Source organism: Myodes glareolus, chromosome 9, assembly GCF_982192425.1.
Source record: "Myodes glareolus chromosome 9, mMyoGla1.1, whole genome shotgun sequence".
NCBI lineage: Eukaryota > Metazoa > Chordata > Mammalia > Rodentia > Cricetidae > Myodes > Myodes glareolus.
In genome coordinates, this window is record NC_142034.1 from 58,271,191 (window position 1) to 58,291,197 (window position 20,007).

A 20,007-nucleotide genomic window follows, 5' to 3' on the forward strand; every position below is an offset into this window, starting at 1 on the left:
GGTTTTATTTTAATCCTTTCTATAAAAAAGCAAAGAACCTTTATTCTTATTCAAGTTTGAACTCAGACTCTCTGTGTGTCCAATGAATTGGCATGACCAGAGAGCTTCAAACACAGCTGGGGTGGGCTTTTAGGATAGCAGAGGTTGGGGTGAGAGATTTCTGAGGTACAGGCTGGAGGGATGGCTCAGCTGTTAAAGGCTCACAACCAAAAAATATGTGTTTTAACCCTTTCAAAAATTTTTTCTTGCTTTTCTTTATTGTGAGGCATGAGACGTACGTGTGCCACAGTGCACGTGGAGGAGAGAGGGAGCTGGCTTGAAGGCTCTCTGTCGAGGGGAGCTAGCTTGAAGGCCACTCTGTCCTTCTACCTTGTGGGTTCCAGGAATCAAACTCAGGACATCAGGCGTGGCGGCACGTCCCTTTACCTGCTGAGCCACCTCACCAGACCCTGCTTTGCTTCTTAGATCTTTTAATGGAGCAAATTATTTTCATCAAATTTTCTAACATCTTAGCATTTCCAGAAAGAACCCTAGTTATCTATACTAATTTTAGATATTTATTAGGCTGCAAATTGTGTTCATCTGTGGGACTGAGCATACAATTTTATTCTCATACTGCCTCATTAAAATGTTTTCTGTGACTTTAAGATCTTGCCAGTGTAGTTAAATCAGCAACTAGATGTACTTTCGATGGACATCTCTGTTTCTATAAGCAACTGTGGAGTCTTTTCTTAGTCGTGAACTTGATGTATATAAACAAAATAGTCACCAACTTTGACCAATATTTTTGTTATTATAACAAGGCTGGACACCTATCTTTGTGTCGAAGAGACAATTGTATCTCCTTTGCTATGGAACCCCTTTTCCTACCATTCACCCATCTTTCTGTTGACTATTAATATATTATTTGTGAAGAATGCCTTCACACAGTGAGTGGACAATCTGTTAGTGTCTATCCCCTGCCACTCTTGGGTCACACTAAATGTTAGGACTTTTTTTTAAGTTATCAGATGTCTCCATTTGAGAGCATCAAATTTATTTTGCTTTTTAAGGTAGATTGAGTTCTATTCAGAAAATTCTTTCTCATTCAAAGCTCATAAGAATTTTTCCCTCGCTCCTTTCTGGCAATTTTATTAGTTTTGAATAGTTAAACAGTCAATCTATTTAACATTCACCCATGGTTACAAATTAAGATGAGAAGCCAACCCTGATTTTGTGTGTTTTAGTTCTGTATACACTGTCTGTGGAAATCTTGGGTAATTCATCCAACGCCACCTTTTGAGTTAAAACACTATGTTTTCACACTAAGTTCCAGCAGTCCATGCTTGCTTTCTTTGTCCTGTAGGAAGTGACCATATCTCAGTCTCTTTAACTATCTGCACATAGCTGTGTATTGTTTTGGGCCCCTTTTTACCATAAATCATATAGATAAGTATGGTTTATATTTCCTTTTAAGAAGTAAACTCCTCGAGGGTATAGTTTCCATAAAGATCAATAATACAGTAGTTGCTAAATGAATGCCTTGAACAAAAGAAGAAATGGCCAATAGGGTGTTACCACAAGATAAACAGAAGATACTCTATACCCCTTCCTCTCATTAATGCATTTGCTTCCTGTCTTGGTATGATGTGGTACCTGTCTGATTTCACCAGTGTGTGAGGTTGAACATGATGGAAACCAAGAGACCTGTATCCTAATGTCAAAGAACTCCCTTTGTTTGATTACATCAACCATCAAGATGTCCAAGTCACCCATTTGGGCCCCACTCATCCCCAGGTGAGATTCCAGATCTCTACTCTGATGATGAGATCGAGAACATCATAAGCAACGTGAGGAACGAGGTCAAAAGCCAAGGTCTCCTGGACAGCAGAGAGAACTGCTGGAAGTTCTTCATAGACAGAGTCCGGCGACAACTTAAGGTACAGAAAGACTGCTGGACATGGGCATAGCCAGAGAGGGCTACAGGATGTGATCAATTGGAAGCTGTTCCTCTGAACTGTCTCAGGAGGATGTGGTGGCGATGCAATACTCTTGTTTGACTGAGCATCCCTTCTAGGATATCATTTTCCTCTACGAACAGGGCCCTCTCCTGCCCTTCTCTTAGATAGAAGGATGGGTTCGCACGGGAAGATTCTATCGCTGTTCGACATGCTTTTCAGTTTTCTTGGAGAACAACAGTCTGAACTCGTGTCTGCTTCTCTGTGAATTTCTCTGATACCTTCTTGGTCCCCCGCCCCCTTTCTGATGTCTCAGGTGACTCTCTGTTTCTCCCCTGTGGGGAACAAGCTGAGAATTCGAAGCAGGAAGTTCCCAGCCATTGTGAACTGTACTGCGATCAACTGGTTCCACGAGTGGCCTCAGCAGGCCCTGGAGTCTGTGAGCCTCCGCTTCCTGCAGAACACAAAGAACATTGAGGTAAGAAGAGGAAGGACTCCCCTTAGTGTCCGCCTCACCTCAGACGTCCAAAGGTCAAGGTTAAAGTTGGAGGTTAGATAGAGCTTTTGAGCACAACTTTCCATGCGGTGAAAGGTTGGAGAGTCATCTTCAGTCTCATTATTTATAATTTTAGCCTGCAGTGAAGCCGTCAATTAGCAAGTTCATGGCTTTTGTCCACACAAGTGTCAACAAGACATCCCAGTCTTACCTGACCAACGAGCAGCGTTACAACTACACGACTCCCAAGTCCTTCCTGGAGTTCATCAGACTCTACCAGAGCTTGCTGGACAGAAATGGAAAAGAACTCCAGTCCAAGGTGCAGCGGCTGGAGAATGGGCTGTTGAAGCTGCACAGCACCTCAGCGCAGGTAAGCAGTGTCCCCCTCTTCCACCTAGGAAGGAGTGGCCCCAAACCATTATACTGAAAATAAAGGTCTGAGAACCTTCTGTGGTCATCTCAAGCCCCCATAGCAACAGGAAGAAGATCGAAAGTCAAGGGCAAGTTATCCCCGCGGAAGCACGCATCTTCAGCTTCTGGTTTTGTCTGCTCCCACTCCCTGAAGCTGGAATCTTCTGAGGGACTTCCTTCCCCTTCCACACTGCCATCTTCTCCTCCTCTATTTTCCTTTCCTCTTCATTCACTGCCCTTCTGGTGTCGTCTGTCCTGAGTTGCTATAACAAAATACCTTAGGTAGAATACTTTATAAAGAATAGGAAGTTTTCTAGCTGGGTGGGCGGTGGTGGCACATGCCTTTAATACCAGCACTCGGGAGGCAGAGGCAGGCAAATCTCTGTGAGTTCGAGGCCAGCCTGGTTCCAAACAAACCTAGTTCCAGGATAGCTAGGACCCTGTCTTGAAAAGCAAACAAACAAACAAACAAAAAGAACAGGAAGGGTTTTTATAGTCACAATTCTGGAAATTCAAAAGCATAGCCCCTACATATGTAAAGGCCAATGAAGGCCATATGGTGGTGGTAACCATACACCGATATGTGCAATGTATACAGAAGAGGGAATTTGGAGATTCCAGGCTTGTTTTTTTATAACACCCCATTGTCATGTGCACCAATCCTGTCCCATGAGACAAGACCAGCATTAATCCACGTGTAAGGACAGAGGTCTTATGACCTAGTAGCCTTCTACACCGAGGACCACACGTCCAGCACATGAACATCTGGAGAACCACACCACACCCAGACCACACATCTTCCATACTCAACATACTCAAAACCAAGGTGAACGAATGATGGGAAGAAGTGATTCAGGGCTATGATACTCTCTCTCTCTCTCTCTCTCTCTCTCTCTCTCTCTCTCTCTGTGTGTGTGTGTGTGTGTGTGTGTGTGTGTGTGTGTGTGCTGCACTTTCTGACAAAGAGCACTTAAAGTCTCATATTTAAATGAATCTTGTCACATTTCATCCATTTCTTATGCTACTTATTAGTAGTTGGTCATGATAAGAAGGCCCTTTTCATACTATCCATTCTGTATTTTTATATTTACTCTTTCAGATGGAACGGGCTTTATTTCTTCCAACCTACTGTTTTGTCCTTAAGGACTACACCTACTTTGCCTCCACCTACTCTGATCAAATACCACCTTCCCCTCAAGGGCCCATTTCTATCCTGTTTATCAGCAACCAAGCCAGCTGCTAACTGAGGTAGTGGCATTTCAGGAATTTGCACAATTAAGGTGCCATCATGCTAACACTAATGAACATCACATGTTCCTGTAGACACATAAGCCTCTTGATGAACATCCTGTGTTACCAAAAATATCTGGCCCTTTCTTTGCCTCCAAATTTTGCCTTTGGAATTATGCTTTTTGAGCTTTCCTCCCTAGACTTCTCTCTCTTCTCCTTATTTTGGTTCATTGATTCAGAATACAATGTATCTAAAGGATTTAAGTTCACTCAAGGGGCTGAAGTGAGCCGTTGCAATCTAATAGGAAAATTCCTCTTCTACTGTGAGGTTCTGTTCATCTGGCCTGGCCTCTCCTCTAGGAGCAATGAACGGCGAGCTGCACCATTCCTGTGCCCAAATCTATTACTTTCTCTCTGCGTTTTTCAACCTTCTGGCCAATTTCTCTGCATTATAGGAGAGGTTTTCAAGTTAATCTCGACCATAATATTTTCATAGTATGCAATATTGCTTCTGCTTTATATGCTTGCAACATGAATTTTAATTATACCATTGCACTTTAATTTCCTAACGGCCCTTCCGCATCTCACCCTTATCAGCACACTCAATTGCACTTTACTTTGTCTGCTTGGCTGCAACGGGGTTCGTGGAATTCTTGGTACCTGCAAATCCAGCAGCTTCTGCCATGTTTTCTCTAGTCTGATGATGCTGCTGTGTTCTTCATCTTCTGGGTTACACCGCTTCCTTGTTTGTTGTACAGTTTGGGTTTAATTCTTTTTCTTAGTTTACCTTTAGGAAAACTGATATCAGTTCAGTGTTTGTCACCAGACCGTTTGTGTGACAACCAGCACCCTGTCTTCGAGCTCAGGTTCATAGAAAGCTGAAGCACACAGATCGCAGGCAATGCACTGGTGCTCTACCTCGCGTGCCTCTGTGCTGCAGGACGGTCTTCTTTTTACCATTTCCCTTCTGGTTCCTTTCATCTCTGAATTGAAGTAGAGAAAATCAGAGTATTGTCCCCTGTACGCTACCAGATTTTCTGACGCCTCCCACTTATTTCTTTCTCCTGTTACCACCTGGAGGTCCTGGAATATCCTCCACACCTCCGCCAGCACCGGTGCCCCCTCCTCCTCCCCTCCGCTCTGGGAACTGCTGGTTTATTGTGCTGAGAGAGGTAACCAGGAAGGGAAAGGGTGTGAAAAGTGCCCTGACCCCATGATGCAGACTCTGCTATGCTATCTCTTTTGTTCAGGTGCTCTGTCTTTAAGTAGACAATGAAGACAGCACAAATACCCACGCTCGCAGTGTAGGTGACCTCTATTTAACAAGCCAAGGTCAGGTTATCTAGGTGGGCAAATCTAGCTCTCTGTGCTTAGTGGAGAGTCTCAGCCTTGGGTTCAATATCTGCCACCACCAAGAACCAGATTCTTCTTCGATGTTCTCGATCTCTGTGTTTTCCACTTCTAGAGACCAATTTACCCACACCAGAAGGTTCCCACATCCAAGAATGCCCAAGTTCTGTGTTTCCTAAAGATTTCAAAATCTGTCCACTAAGCCATTTCACCCATTCATTATCTTCTGAAAACGCTTCCTACCCGACTGTTTTTGACAGGGTGACTTCTCTGTCTCTCCTCCACTCCAGGAAAGCTTCACCCATTACCCCACATCATCCATCTCTGCCAAATCCCTGGGGCCATCCTCGACCCTGCTCACTTCTCTCTCCTTCCACACTCACACCCAAGCCATCAGAATGTCCCTGTTAGCTCAGGGTTCTCTTCCACTCTCCACCCCACTCCCTGCACTGTCACCAGCTCAGTCTGAGCTCCCGGTATGGGACAGTCCTCAAACTCTCAGAGCTCACTTATCTGCTTCTGTTTTTTGTCCCTCTGCCGTCGGCCATCAACTGAGCAGCCGGGCTGATTCGTTTCTAAGAGAAATCAGACCCTGTCTTTTCTGCTCAAGACAATTATTGTCCCCTTCTCTGCTTCCCAGTGGCTTCCAAAGATCCCCTCTAGCCCTTCCCTCCAACTCACAGACTCATCTCCTATTAACCCATCCCTGCAACATCCCTCTCCAGTCAGGCTGTCTCTGTACCCTCTTTCAGATACACTGGGGCTTCGCCTCTCTGTTCCCTCTACCTGGACCTTTCTCTAGCATCCCCATGCCACAGTTCCTTGCTCAGTATCACCTTCCCCGTAAGCTCTGCTCTGATGACGACAGTATAAATTGCCAGTCCTCTCCGCTCTTGCCCCCCCCCATTATTCCACCCAACTACTTCTCTATAGTAATATCTGGCACAATTTGCAAGTTATTTATTAGTTATATAATCAGTTTGATCTGTTGCTATCGGTTGACTGCAAGCTCTGTAAGGGCAGGAATTCTTGCCTATTTGTACACTATATCCCAAGAACCTAAAGAATGGCTGGAAGAGGCAACGCTGATATAATAACGGTTGCATGGATGAATCCCTGGCTATGTTCTGGGCCTTTGCATGCTGTTCCACTCTATGCTTTTCTCCCTCCAGCTAGTTCCTGTCTGTGTGTCTTCACCATTGTCTGCACTTTGTCAAATGACCCTGAGGAGTTTTTCTACCCCTTCCAAAGCACTTCTAAGCTGACAGAGTTATGTCTGCCCTTATCTGTGGTCCCTTCCTTAATTACATTTCTTCCCTTGTAGATATCAGTACAATAGATAGAAAATTAATTTAATTTAGTAGAAAATTAATCTTTCATCTCAAAAACCAGTACATAGTAGGTGTTCTATGAAAGATGTGATTAAATTGTCATGTGAGTATTTGGTGGGTGAATAGACAAGCAGTTCCCACATCATCTCCAGGCTTGCAGTAGGAGTGCAGGGTGACTTTGGGCAATGCTGCATGAGTGGGAAGCATTCTGTAAACACTTATCAATGGCTGCACAGTTTATTCTTCTAGTAAAAGTGACATCTCCATTCTAATGGTGTAAGCACTTTACCTGTCATTGTTTTGGTTGTTTTTTTCTTTGGTAAGAAAAGGCTAATTTATACCATCATAATCGTGGTAAAAGGCTAATAATTTGAACTATATTGTTAACAGAATTCTACCACCTGAGTATGACAGTTTTCTGCGATCCTAATCAGTGCGTGTTTGCTGAAAGAATGTTACAGTTCTGGCTCAGACAAGATGCAAATTCATTTATTAATACTTGTTATATGAGAGGTATTCATGATTATTGCAATAATGAAAACACGAAAATTGTGTGATAGGGACCGGAGAGATGGCTCCATAGTTCTAAGTGCATATTGCTCTTGCAGAGAACTCAGTTTCAGTTCCTAGCACTTGCATCCCTCACAGTTGCCTCCAACTCCAGCTCCAGGGGATCCAGCGCCCACTTCTGGTCTCCACAGGGAGCTGCACTCTTCAGTGCACATACCCAGAAGTGGGCACATGCATGTGTATGTGTGGTAGATTGAAAGAAAATGACCAGCCACCCCATAAGCCCATATGGAGTGGCACTATTAAGGCCTTACTGAGGTAGGTGTGGCCTTATTGGAGGAAATGTGTTAGTGTTGAGGCAGGCTTTGAGGTCTCATATGCTCAAGCTACCCCAGTATGACCATGTGTCTCCTTCCTGCTGATCAAGATGTAGAACTCTCAGCTCCTTCTGTGGTACCATGTCTGCTTGTACACCACCATCTCCCACCATTATGATAATGGACTAAACCTCTGAGTGTAAGATAGCCCCAATTAAATCTGTTCCTTTATAAGAGTTGCCATGCTCATGGTGTTTCTTCATAGCAATAGAAATCCTAAGACAGTGTGTTTTTAGAAATAAATAAATCTTTTAGAAAATTGTACAATAGCCCAACATTTATCAGCTTCAGACATATGAATTTTGTGCTGAGTTCAGACATGTAGCTTTATTATTGTGCAGACAGCTCACGGCCACCTGTACCTCTAGATCTAGGGGATTTGATGCCCTCTGCTGACCTCAGCAGGCACCCACACACAGTGTACACTCATAGAAGCAAATACACATATACACATAAATAAAAACAAATCTTTTTTTAAAGCCTAGTATTTGGAAGACAGTCACTTCAGAGTCCAAACTCCACCTCATGGATATTTTCCACATATGTGTCTTTACCTCTTTTCCTTGCTATGATGGAATGTAGTTTCCAGAGACAGTGGAAATGCCTCCTAGTGTGGTCTTACAATTCTCAGTGGCTCTGGTGAAGGTCTTAGGTGGCATCTTCTTCCGGTTTTGCACTATCTTCAACTGAAGGCTTGGTGTAATTGTTTTATCCCTTTTGGTATGACCAGAGAATGCAGCCTGGCTGAGGAGGGGGCTACTGGACTCAAGAAATATACACTACACTCTCAGTTCCCTGCCTACAGTATTCAATCCACAAGCAACACATGGTATGGGCTTCTTAAATTGTTTTAGTTTTTTAGTATTTTATATTTTTGAAAGTACAATGTAATGTGGCTCACGTACATTAGATTCAGTTTGTATTGGATGCTGTCAAGTAGCCTCAGGATACCAAAAGATGGAGGGCTTAGTGGTGCTCATCCTTTTGTTTACAAAGTGAAAAATGCAACTCAAACTCATTCATCAACAATACAAAAATGGAATGGAGGGAGGAAAAAGGGGAGAGAGGGAGGTTGAGAAGGGAAGAGAACAGAGGGAAAGAAAGGAAATACATGAAGTTCCCAAACACAGGATGGGCACACCCAGCCACTTACCACCTGTGGATACCAAGTACTCACACTCTGACTAGGGTGGGTCCAAAGCTCAGTGCTAGAACATTCACCTAGCCAACACAGGGGCTTGAGTTCGATGTCTCCCACCATAGAAAAAGAGAAAACTTGGTAGGGTGTCAACTGGTTGCTATGGTGCTTGCTTGTAGCTCCAGGTTGTCATGTGCATGTCTGTAGATTGTAGTGGCACATGCCTGTAATTCCAGGTTGCCATGGTGCCTGTCATCCCAACACTCTGGAAGTTGTGGCTGAAAAATCCTGGATTTGAGACTGGACTAAACCATAGCGAGACCCTCTCTCAAAACACCAGCAACAACAATTTGGCTGAGTCAAACTGAGGTGTGGTTGAGGTATCATGCATACCCTGGAACGTGAAGACTTAGTCTGCTAAAAGGGATGTAAGAAATTTTAGTAGTTTTCTATAATTATGTGTTAAAATAACATGCTGCCCATGTTGGTTAAATACAGTAAAGTGTTGTAATTTTTTAAATTACATGATAAAGTTATCACGACTCTTTTGATAACTAACCAACCAAAATTTAAGTTGGTTTAAGAAAAACAAAACAAAATTTAAAATACAACTTGATTCATGCAACTAAATATCATGAAGAGCTTCATCTGGCTCAGGCTGGCACTAGCTTCTCAAATTAGGCCCTTGTACGTCATGGCTTCCTCCACTCCTTGGCTGTCTTCTCTTTCCCTCGTGCTCAAGCAGGTGACCTCTTGTCCTGTGGCGACCTTAGGCTTATAGGATGCCTGCTCGGCAGCCAACCACAGTGTCTTTTCCTATGGTTTGCAGCCAAGTTTCCAGGTGAAGAACCGTTGATTCTGATGAGCCACTCCGCCCAGAGTCAAGCCTTGTCTGTGATCTGGATCCTCGCTGGTCAGCCCAGGGTCAAACAGAAACTGGGAAAGCACCATCCTAACTATAAAGATGCAACGTAAACTCACAACTCTGCTCCCTAAATACAGATAAAAGGTTTGCATTAGAAAGGTAAACATGTTGGTAGAAAGGGGACATCTGTAACTGAGAGGGAAGATGCTTTGAAGTCTGTGGTAGTTTCAATGAGATGTTCTTGTAGTCTCAGGCATTTGAATACTTAGTCCCCAGTTGGTGATTCTATCTGGGGAGGCTTAGGAGGTATGGCTTGCTGAAGGAAGAACATCACTGGGGGGCAGGCTTTGAATTTTCAAACCCTCTCCCTTCCCCAGTTCACTCTCTCTGCTTCCTGTCTGTGGCCTGTTTCTATCTAAAGTCTCCATGTCTGCCTGCTTCTTTGCTTCCCTCCCATGATGGTGAAGAATCCTTATCCCTATGGAACCCTGAGCCCCAAATAATAGTCCATTCCCTCCATAAGTGGCCTTGGACATGGCAGTCTATCACAGCAGCAGAGAAGTAACTAATACACACTCCACATTCTCACAAGAAGAGCTGACAGATTGAAGAGAGTGGATGAGGCAGAAAAATGCACTCCTCGCTGCAGTGTCTACTCCTACCAGTTACCCTAAGCTGCCTTCTCCAGCAAGTGACTTGGTCACAGCCCTCCCCAAGCACCTTAAGCTACAGGAAGTTAGTGATCCCCACCACCACCACCATGGACATCTCTGGGAAGATGCATGCACTTTTATCCCCGAAATATAGCTCTTCTCAGCTCTTCTAGCTCTCAGCATCATTCCTGGGGCTCTAGGGAGCTCTATGCACTTGGTCATTAAACACCCAAGGTCTGCCCAGAACCCAGATGCCTTCACCCTCTCATCAGGTGTTTCCCTAAGAAGGGAGCATGGTTCAGATTCATGGAACCAGCAGTACTGTGGGAAGGGTTTTTCTGTGCTCCTGAGATCTTTTTCATGTTCCCATTTTGGGTAGCATTAAGTAAGGAGACATGCAAAGTGGGGTTTCAGATGTGTTTGTTAAGAGAACAAGAAAGCTTTAACCCAGCCGCCTCCGATTTGTTTTTCTGTTAAAGAAGAGTCCTAACATGAACCTGGGCTCCCTGTTGCTGGTGGTTAGTGGGGAGTGGCCTCCTTCTGACTGGCAGAACCCCCTGTCACTCCGCATCACAGCTTAAGAGCTATTAAACTCCTATTCATACTGAAGAGGATTATTTACCTTGGGCTTGAGGTCACAGCCATATCTGCAATCAGCAAAACAAAACAACCACAAAGAAAAAAGAAGAAGAAAAAGAGAAAAAAAAAAACTTCAATTTTCTCAAATCTCTCAAGATTTAAAAAGAAACAAAAAGTTACTGGTGTGTTTGCTGACTGGGTGATTATGCAGCTCAATCATTTTGATTTACAATTGCATCTTTGTCCTTGTAGAAGTAACGCTGCAGCTGAACAACGGGAGATGGAAGCAGATTAACCTTCCAACTCGTGAATATAAGACACGTTCCAAGGAGCAGCCTCTATTTGAGGTTAAAACAGACTCTGGCTTCCATGAATACACAAAATTAAAGAACATTCTTTTTTGGCCCCCTTTCCTTTTCTTTCTTTTGATCTGCCATGAAAGGGGAATTATCAGAGGCGTCTAAGCCTCAGTTTTATTTTTCGACTTCTGCATTTTGCATCATAAAGCACTCAAATCTGTTTGGCGTGTTTCAAGAGCTCCAAAGTAATCTGTGGTTGTTGCATGCAATAGACCACAAGAAAATGAGAGACAAGAGGTCAGCCTGCAATGTAAGGTTTATGAGCCATACTGCAAATACAAAGGGCTTCTCAGCTTTTCAGAACAAATAGGTCTGTCTTCCCTTTACACTTGAAAAGGCCATTATGCTAGGCCAGCCAGTCTCAAAAGCTAGGCTAGCTTCAGAATCCACAGAGGCCACCAGGCTTCACCTCCAGAGTTTCTGACTCAGTAGGGGTTGGAGTAGGGCCTGGGTGCTTGCATTATCAACTTGTTTGCATAGTCAACTTGTTCTGGGTGATGCTGATGATGCTTATGCTGACGCTGACGCTGTTGCTGATGCTGGTGATGCTGGCCCAGTGAGTCCAATCTCAAACCATCACTCAGCTGATCTGAAGAGACATAGAAAACCAGACCCGCTCTAATTCACTCACAAGGCTTCATTATGCCTCCATATGACATTTGACATCAGAGGCTGCATGGGGAACCCAGCTGGCTAGGGCCATTTGTACTCTGGCTGTCTAATCTTTATATGGCCATCCATTTGTAGTTAAGGATTGTGGAAATTAGTAAGGACTAACCAAGGGGAGGCATCCAAAGTCTCCAAATCAAAGCCTGTTAACAGCAAAGGAGCCTGGCAGCACAGCTGGTCCTTCTTTAGCCAAGACCGAAGGGGAGGAGTAGGGGAGCTTTGGAATATAGAAAGAGAAGGCCCTGCCTGGAGGTTTTTCATCTGGGGAAAGGGAAGGAAGGGCTCCCTGGAAAGCAGCATTCTATGGGATGGGTTAGGGCTTTCTTTGGACTTAGATTGGAAGTGAAAATGATAATAAGTAATAATAATAACAACTGTATATTATCAGTCAGGTTCTGGCCATTGAGGGCAACTACTCTACTGCCATTGGAGCTACCATTTATCTTTTCGGTGTGTGTCTGCAAGCTGTCAGTCAGACTGCCTACATCTCTGCCTTGAGGCAAGCTGGCTTCCTGAGGCAGTCATCAGGCAGTTTCACGGGGGCACCCTTCAAATCTGTTCTAGGACTGGAGGGAGAGAGCATAGCTGGTTACAGCTCTCTGTTCTCATTTCTCTTGAAGGGAAGGCATCAGCTCCCTGGACAGTTGCTGGAGGTCATGGGTCAGGTTTGTCCTTGTTTGTATGCAAGGCCTGGACACTGTCTGGCTGCAGAATAAAGATCCCCTCTTGTGAATCCTCAGCACATTTGGCAACATATAACTTTAATTACATGACTACGGATCCTTGCTAAGGAGCCCTCACAGGAAAGTATGATGTTAGGCACATAGAGGGCTTTATTAATAATAACAATAATATTTTTAGATTTACATGGTAAAAAAATGAGTTTCATCATGTTCTCCTCACGTGTGTCACTACGTGTTTTTCTTCTTCTCCTCCGCCATTGCCATTGTGCTAGTTACTTTTTGTCAACTTAACACACATTAGAGACCCCTGGGAAGAGGGAACCTCAATTGAGGAGTTGTGGACTTGTCTGTGGAGCATTTTCTTAGCCGTTAACTGAAGGATCAGGGCCCAGCCCATTGTGGGTGGGTCTAAGAAAAGTAGCTGAGCATGAGCCCTGAAAAGCAAGCAATGTCCTCGGTGGCCTGTGTTTCAGTTCCTACCTTGAGCTCCTGGCCTGGAACCATTCTAAAGGACAGTAACCCGTAAGACAAATCCTTTCTTCCTCAGCTTGCTTTTAGTGGATATTTTATCATGGGAACAGAGAAACATACTAGGATACTAAGATACTACCTCCCTCCCTTCCCACCCCAATTAGTTGATTTCTTCTTCTAGTTTCGGCTCCTGCTCTTTATTCCATTACTCTTTGCTTCCATCTCCCTTAAGATCTTTTCCTCCCTTCTCAAAATCCCAGAGAGAGAGAGAGAGAGAGAGAGAGAGAGAGAGAGATTTGTAATCTCAGAGCTACAGATAAAACATGTCGTAGTTGTTCTTTCGACTCTGACTTGTTTTGCTTAACACAGTTATTTCCAGTTTCATCAAATTTTCTGCAAATGTCATTTTTCTTTTCTTTATGGTGCAATAAAATTCCGTATGTGTATCCGTACTATATTCATCAGTTGATGGACGCCTAGGCTGGCTCCATTTCCCGGTTATTAGAAATAGTTCAAGCAGCAAACATGGATGTAGGCCCATGGAGTTTTAAAGGACACAAGCACTAATTCAGTAAGAAGCACCCCACATCATCTGGGCATCAAGGAAAAGATTCTAGGCATGTGGATTTCAGGCAAGTCCACCATACTGAAGGGTGTCTTGCTTGCTTTTTTTTTTTTTTTCTCAGTTCAGGGAGTTTGGTTCTGCTTGAGAATGCAGCCTCCCACCTCTGGATATGAGTGGGCTCTCGGTTGGTTCTGTTCTGCAGCCTTCGGTGCATGGAGCCACGAGCACCAAAGACTCCCTGATCTGCTCCTGATGGGCCCTGTGTTCTCTGGCGCAGGTGGACGATCTGAAAGCCAAGCTGGCCACCCAGGAGGTGGAGCTGAAGCAGAAGAATGAAGATGCTGACAAGCTGATCCAGGTGGTGGGTGTGGAGACCGCCAAGGTGAGCAGGGAGAAAGCCATCGCCGACGAGGAGGAGCAGAAGGTGGCCCTGATCATGCTGGAGGTGCAGCAGAAGCAGAGGGACTGTGAGGAGGACCTGGCCAAAGCCGAGCCGGCCCTCGCGGCAGCCCAGGCTGCCCTCAACACCCTCAACAAGGTAGGACAGTCACGTGGGCTTGTCTGCCTTCTGCACCTAACACTTGATACAGGGCAGAACTGGGAGGGCCGAGGGTGGGGCCCCAGCGGCCATAGCTGTACATAAACATCAGTTTAAATTGACTGCATGGTGGAGCCCAAGGATGAGCGATGACATCCCAAAATTGTGAATCTTAGAAACAACCTAAAAGAACACGGAGGATCAATTAGCCCTGCCTCGCCACTTCACAGATGAGGAAATCAAGATCTAGGGAGGAGCTTTATATGCCGAGAGTCACAAATTTTGAGAGGTGGGAGTCTGAATTTGTATCTTCAGAACTCAATCCCGGAGGTTTGTCTGTTACATAAGTTAGGGTCAGATTCCCCACCAGTTACCTACCTACACGGATTGGTAAGAACTTAAATATTTAAGATCTGGGGCTTAAATAAGGTGCTGGTTCCAAACTATATTTAAAAAAAAAAATAAACCACAAAACCAAAATCGATACACTTTCAACTAAGTGGCAACTGTATAATTGTGCATCAAACTAAGTTTAACTCACATTTGGTAGAAAAGTATGACTTGGAGATGTATTCGTCAAATCTCTTTATATTTGCTCTGTGGGTGAGGCAGGCACATGACTTTCTGGTTCTCCTTTCTTATTTTCCACAATTAGCTTTCCCACTTGATAACCATGGTTGAGACGCAAAGGAAGAAGGAAAGAAGTGGGTGCTCAGACCCAATGGTATGCGGTGACACCAGAGGAGGGCTAGGAGCTGACCCGTCCATTCAGATGCCCAGGGTGGTTCCTGGGGATGCTGCTCAAGTCCTTGGGACCTCTCCCCCGTGCTTGCTTCCTCCTGACCTTTCTGGGGGAATAGCAATTCATTTCTCCCTACAAATGAGCATCTGACAGCAGATCTAAGAAACATTTAGCAGCTCCGCCCTGTAAGGGTCTTGCTTGCTTCCCATCTACTGGAGACACCCATGTCTCTGTGTCATCTCCAAATAAGTTGGATTTCTTTTCCTGATTTTTTTATTTAAAATTTTCCATACAATATATTTTGATCATATTCTTTCTTCTTCCCCAATTCCTTTCTGATATCCCCACATCCCGAGTCACCCAACTTTGTGTTCTTTTTCTCCTTCTCAACATAAACAAAAACTCAATAAGAAAAAAAAGTACACACACAAAGAAAATATGGAGTCCCTTTTGTGCTGGCCAACTCCTCCTGGGCACAGGACCTGCCCTGGGATGTGGCTCATATACCCAGTGTCACTCCCTGGTAGAAATCTGATTTTCCCTTTCCCAGCAGATGTGAATTCAATTGCAAATAGCTTCTTGGTCAGGAGTGGGTCACCATGTTCACTTCTCTTCCCAGTGCTGGTATTTTGTGTGTTTGAACCTGTACACGCTTGTTGTGCACAGACACAGTCTCTGTGAGACCGGCTGTGCATCAGGCCTGCTGTGGCAGGCGTCTCCCTAATTACATCACCCATGCCAGTCTTCAAGCCTGTGATAAGATGGCATCCAACACCACCACATGCCCCCACACCTCATTTTATTCCACCTAAACCATGCTAGATTTCAAAACAAAACTCTCTCTCTCTCTCTTTCTCTCTCTCTCTCTCCCTCCCTCCCTCCCTTCTTCCCTTCCTTCCTCCCTCCCTCTTTCCCTTCCTCCCTCCCTTCTGATTTCTAGCTTACACACACAAAGGAATATCTGTATAGCCCTGGTCCTGCTAACTTCTTACTAAGAAAATTAAACTCTTTCTTAAGATCTTTTGACGCAGGGATTCCATTTCCTAAGATGGTCTGGAGCAAATTTAGTATATTTACTGTGCCACCTTCACAGCCATCTATCTTTGCTGAAGCTCTGCCTTCTCGTTTACTCAGAGGAAGCTATGATGCTATAAAGTCCCCCTATTGTTAAAATGACGGAGTGGGGTAATGTGTGAAAGCTGGGTAATCAATAACAGTCACTAAGAAAAACTGGGTTGCTGTCAATATTGTCATAGTCAGCATAATCATTTTGATTTTCATAAAACCAGAATGAAGCGAACACCCATAAACTCTCTGGTTGGTTGTTTACTTGACAGATTGGTAGATAGAAATAAATACAGAATATAAGTCAATAACTTAAGAAGTGATAGGCTCAAGTCATCCTGGATTCCTCTGCCACAAAGGAGGTGAAATGTGTGTTTAATCACTGCCTGCTGCAGACAGCATGACAGGTTACTTCCTCTGTCTAGCTATCTATACAGGATTCAAAGGCTTGAATAACCTCTCCTGCACCTGTTTGATGAGAGCACACTCATCTTCTGGTGCTCTATTCTCTTTTGCCCCAGTGGAGCCTCATAGCATCCTGGGATCTTCTCTCCCATTTATTAAACACTGACAAATTATAAGGGTGTGTGTGCTCGTGGGGATATATATATATACTCCATGTATACATATTTCCATATGTATTTATTAATTTATTAAATTATTTAATAATTATTAAATTAAGCTAATTATTATATTGCTCGATATTTAACAATTTTGTGTTAATAAGATTTGAAATTTATTCCGTTCATGCTTCAAAAGCATATAGCCCTTGACTATTAACTATATATTTACCACACTGCAATACATCTCCAAATGCTGATGCTTTGACATTTAAGCCCTCCATACCTACTATCCTTATCCATCTAATTTCTGGCAGCCACTGCTATATTCTCTACTTTTGTAAGCTTAATTGTTTAAGATTCTACACGTAATATCATGTGATGTTTGCCTGTCTTTGGTTTATTCCATGTAGCATGATATTTTCCAGTTACATTCGCCTTCTTGCAGACGAGAGATTTTCGTATTATCCACTCCATCTGCTGGTGGACCTTGAGGTTTGAGGTTTTTCCAACTGTGGCCACTGTGAATGGCACAGCAGTGAACATGGTGGCTCAGGCATGTCTTTGATGTACTAATAGGAGAACATTAAGGTAGATACACACAAATGGATTCTTGGATCATTCCGTGGCTGTCGGGGTTTTCCTGAGATATCTCTGTGTTGTTTTCCATAATGACAGTCTCGTGTGGTTTTAATTAATATCACTTTATAGTATACTTTAAACTCAGGCATTTTGATACCTCCAGTTTTACTCTTTTGAGGTTTGTGATTTTGTTATGTCTGTGATTCCATGGGTACTTTAGGTTCCGATTTTCTTTATCTCTGAAAATTGCATTTGAATTTTGAAAGGGATTTCCCTAAATCTGTAGATCACTCTGAGTAGCATGGACATTTTTAAATGCTAAGCTTTTCTAACCCAAGATCACATAATATCCTTCCACTTCCTGTGCCTTCACTATCTGTGATTGTTCTATGGTCTCCAGTGTTCTGCTCACTTGCCTCCTTGGTTCAATTTATTCCCAAGTGTTCTGTGTGTCTATTCTAAGTAGATTTGTGGTGGTTTCAATGAGAAAGGTCCCCATAGGCTCATATGCTCAAATGTTTGTTCCCCAGTTAGAGGAACTGTTTGGGAAGAATGAGGTGTAGCCTTGTTAGAATAGATGTGTCTCTGGGAGTGGGCTTTGAGGTTTCAAAAGCTCACAACAGGCCTCGTGTGTGTGTGTGTGTGTGTGTGTGTGTGTGTGTGTGTGTGTGTGTGTGTGCCTGCTACTTGTACATCAGGATGTAGTTCTCAGCTACTTCAACACTGTGCCCGCCTGCTGCCAGGATCCCCACCATGATTATAATAAACTAACCCTCTGAGACTGTAGTCAAGTCCCAATCAAATGCTTTCTTCTATAAGTTGCCTTGGTTATAGTGTCTCGTCCCAGCACTAGAACAGTAACTGAGGTAGGACTATTCTCTTGGTTTCCTTTTTGGAACAGCCATTGTCAGTGTGGAGAGATGCTGCTAAATTTTGTGCAGACTTCTCATCTCCTACAACGTTACTGGACTTGTATCAGTCTCAGCCGTTGATCAGTGGATTGTTTAAATTCTATATATGGTATTGCGTTGTCAGCAAACAGCAACAGTTCACTGCTTCCTTTCCTACTTGGATGCCTTTCCTTTCTTTGTTACTTTGTTCTTCTTACAAGGATTTGAATTCGTGTGTTGAATGAAAGTGGTAAGGTTGGGCATCATTTTCATCTTCCAGACCTTAGGAGGAAGGATTTCAGTTTTTCACCATTGCACATAATGTATATGTAAACTTTCTTTCTAGGAAGCGCACACATTCCTTCTTGTTATCATGGTGGGCTGATGTGCATCCCTTCTATACCTAATTCGTTAGGTGTTTCTGTCCTAAAACACTTGAACATTGTTAATGCTTTTCTACATCTAAGAAAAGACTCTCAGTCCTTTAATCTGTTAGAACTATTAAACCATCCTTGCATTCCAGGAATAAGTCCCATTTGATATTGGTGAACCTTGCTATCATCTTGTTGAGGACCTTTTTGTCTTTGTTCATCAAAGATCTTGGGCTATTAGCCGGTAGTTTTCTTGTGAAGTCCTTTCTGCCTTTAGTATCAGGGCAATGCTGTCTCCATAAGGGAATCTAAGTGTATTTCTTCCTCTGTGGCTTTGAGGGTTTCTGGAGTTTGGGTTAGGGTTTTGCCTTTTAAGAAAAGTTTACAGTATGTTGTTGAGCCATCTTTAAAGGTTGTGTGAAATTCATCACTGAGCCCACCAGGTCTTGGTCTTGGGCATTTATTTGATAGAGGATTTTTAGAACTAATTCAATCTCCTCAATCATTACTCAGACACTCTATTTCTTCATGACACATTTTTTTATGTAAAAATTTGTCAATTTGTCCTAGCTTATCAAACTTTGGGGAATATGATTGTTTATATAAGTAGTCTTTTTACAGCAGGAGTATGATCCTCCATTAATTTCCTTTTATGTCAAAATATAGTCCAAAGAGGTCATTGTGACTGCAAGGCACTAAGAAATTTCTCCTATGATGCCTCTCCTATCACACCGATTATTGTGTCTTCTTTTGCTGTTCTCCTCTGCTCATTCTCTCTCTCTCTCTCTCTCTCTCTCTATCTATCTATCTATCTATATATATATCTCTATCTCTATCTCTCTCCCCCTCCCTCTCTCTGTGCCTCCATTATTCTAGCCACAGCCAAGAGCTGTGTAGAAGGTTCATTTCCTGATCTTCTGCTCCTCTGCTCTCAAATTACCTTAACAAGTAAAAATACCAATTTTAGAAAATCAAAGTATACATGAAAACATATAATCCAAAGCAATGTTAATAATTATAGACACATAAATGCTAACTGAAAATTTTTATGTCATCATTTAGAAAAGTCACTAAAAGTAATAAAACAATCAAAATTAATGTTTGAAAAAAATAGATGTATGGACATGCTCTTTGTTGATAAGACATGGAGTATCTAAGTGATGATGAGGTAAAGTACGTGCGGTGGCCTCTGGGACAACAGTCGGGGAAGAGGGGCTCACTAGGCTCGCCTCTGTCCTGACCTCTGATTGGTTAGGAAGTGAAAAACAAAGCCCGTTGGGCAAATACTATTAGAATAGAATCAGTGGTAGAAAGGGATAACCCAGTTAGGAAAGATGTTTGTAAAACTACAGATGCATGAGGGGTATGGTGTGAGTGAGCTGTAGGGATAGATGTAGGCGGGTCTGATGTGGGGGTGGGGTAAAAAGTGAGCCAAATAACACTTACACTAAGATTTACCTCCAAAGAGTGTTTACCCTCTGCAGGTGGCAAGGGTCAAATGACTGTTTGCCTGTGTGTGTGTTTGTTTGTTTGTTTATTTTGACAGAGTAAGGTGGACCAAGGTGGTCCATATATAGTTTTTAACTAAAACAAACCCTGCTTCATGATCTGGAGGACTCCTGGATATTATCCCCA

At 43.3% G+C, this 20,007-nt stretch overlaps 1 protein-coding gene across 1 annotated transcript in view; it reads left to right on the plus strand.

The window, feature by feature from the left end:
• The window catches only part of Dnah9 (dynein axonemal heavy chain 9), a 362,388-nt gene that overhangs the window by 225,616 nt on the left and 116,765 nt on the right, over nucleotides 1-20,007 (plus strand). Inside the window, exons 46-49 of the mRNA XM_087910517.1 lie at nucleotides 1,777-1,919; nucleotides 2,254-2,415; nucleotides 2,570-2,803; nucleotides 13,902-14,162. Coding sequence (XP_087766643.1) covers nucleotides 1,777-1,919; nucleotides 2,254-2,415; nucleotides 2,570-2,803; nucleotides 13,902-14,162 — 800 coding nt within the window. The remainder of the gene's footprint in view (nucleotides 1-1,776; nucleotides 1,920-2,253; nucleotides 2,416-2,569; nucleotides 2,804-13,901; nucleotides 14,163-20,007) is intronic.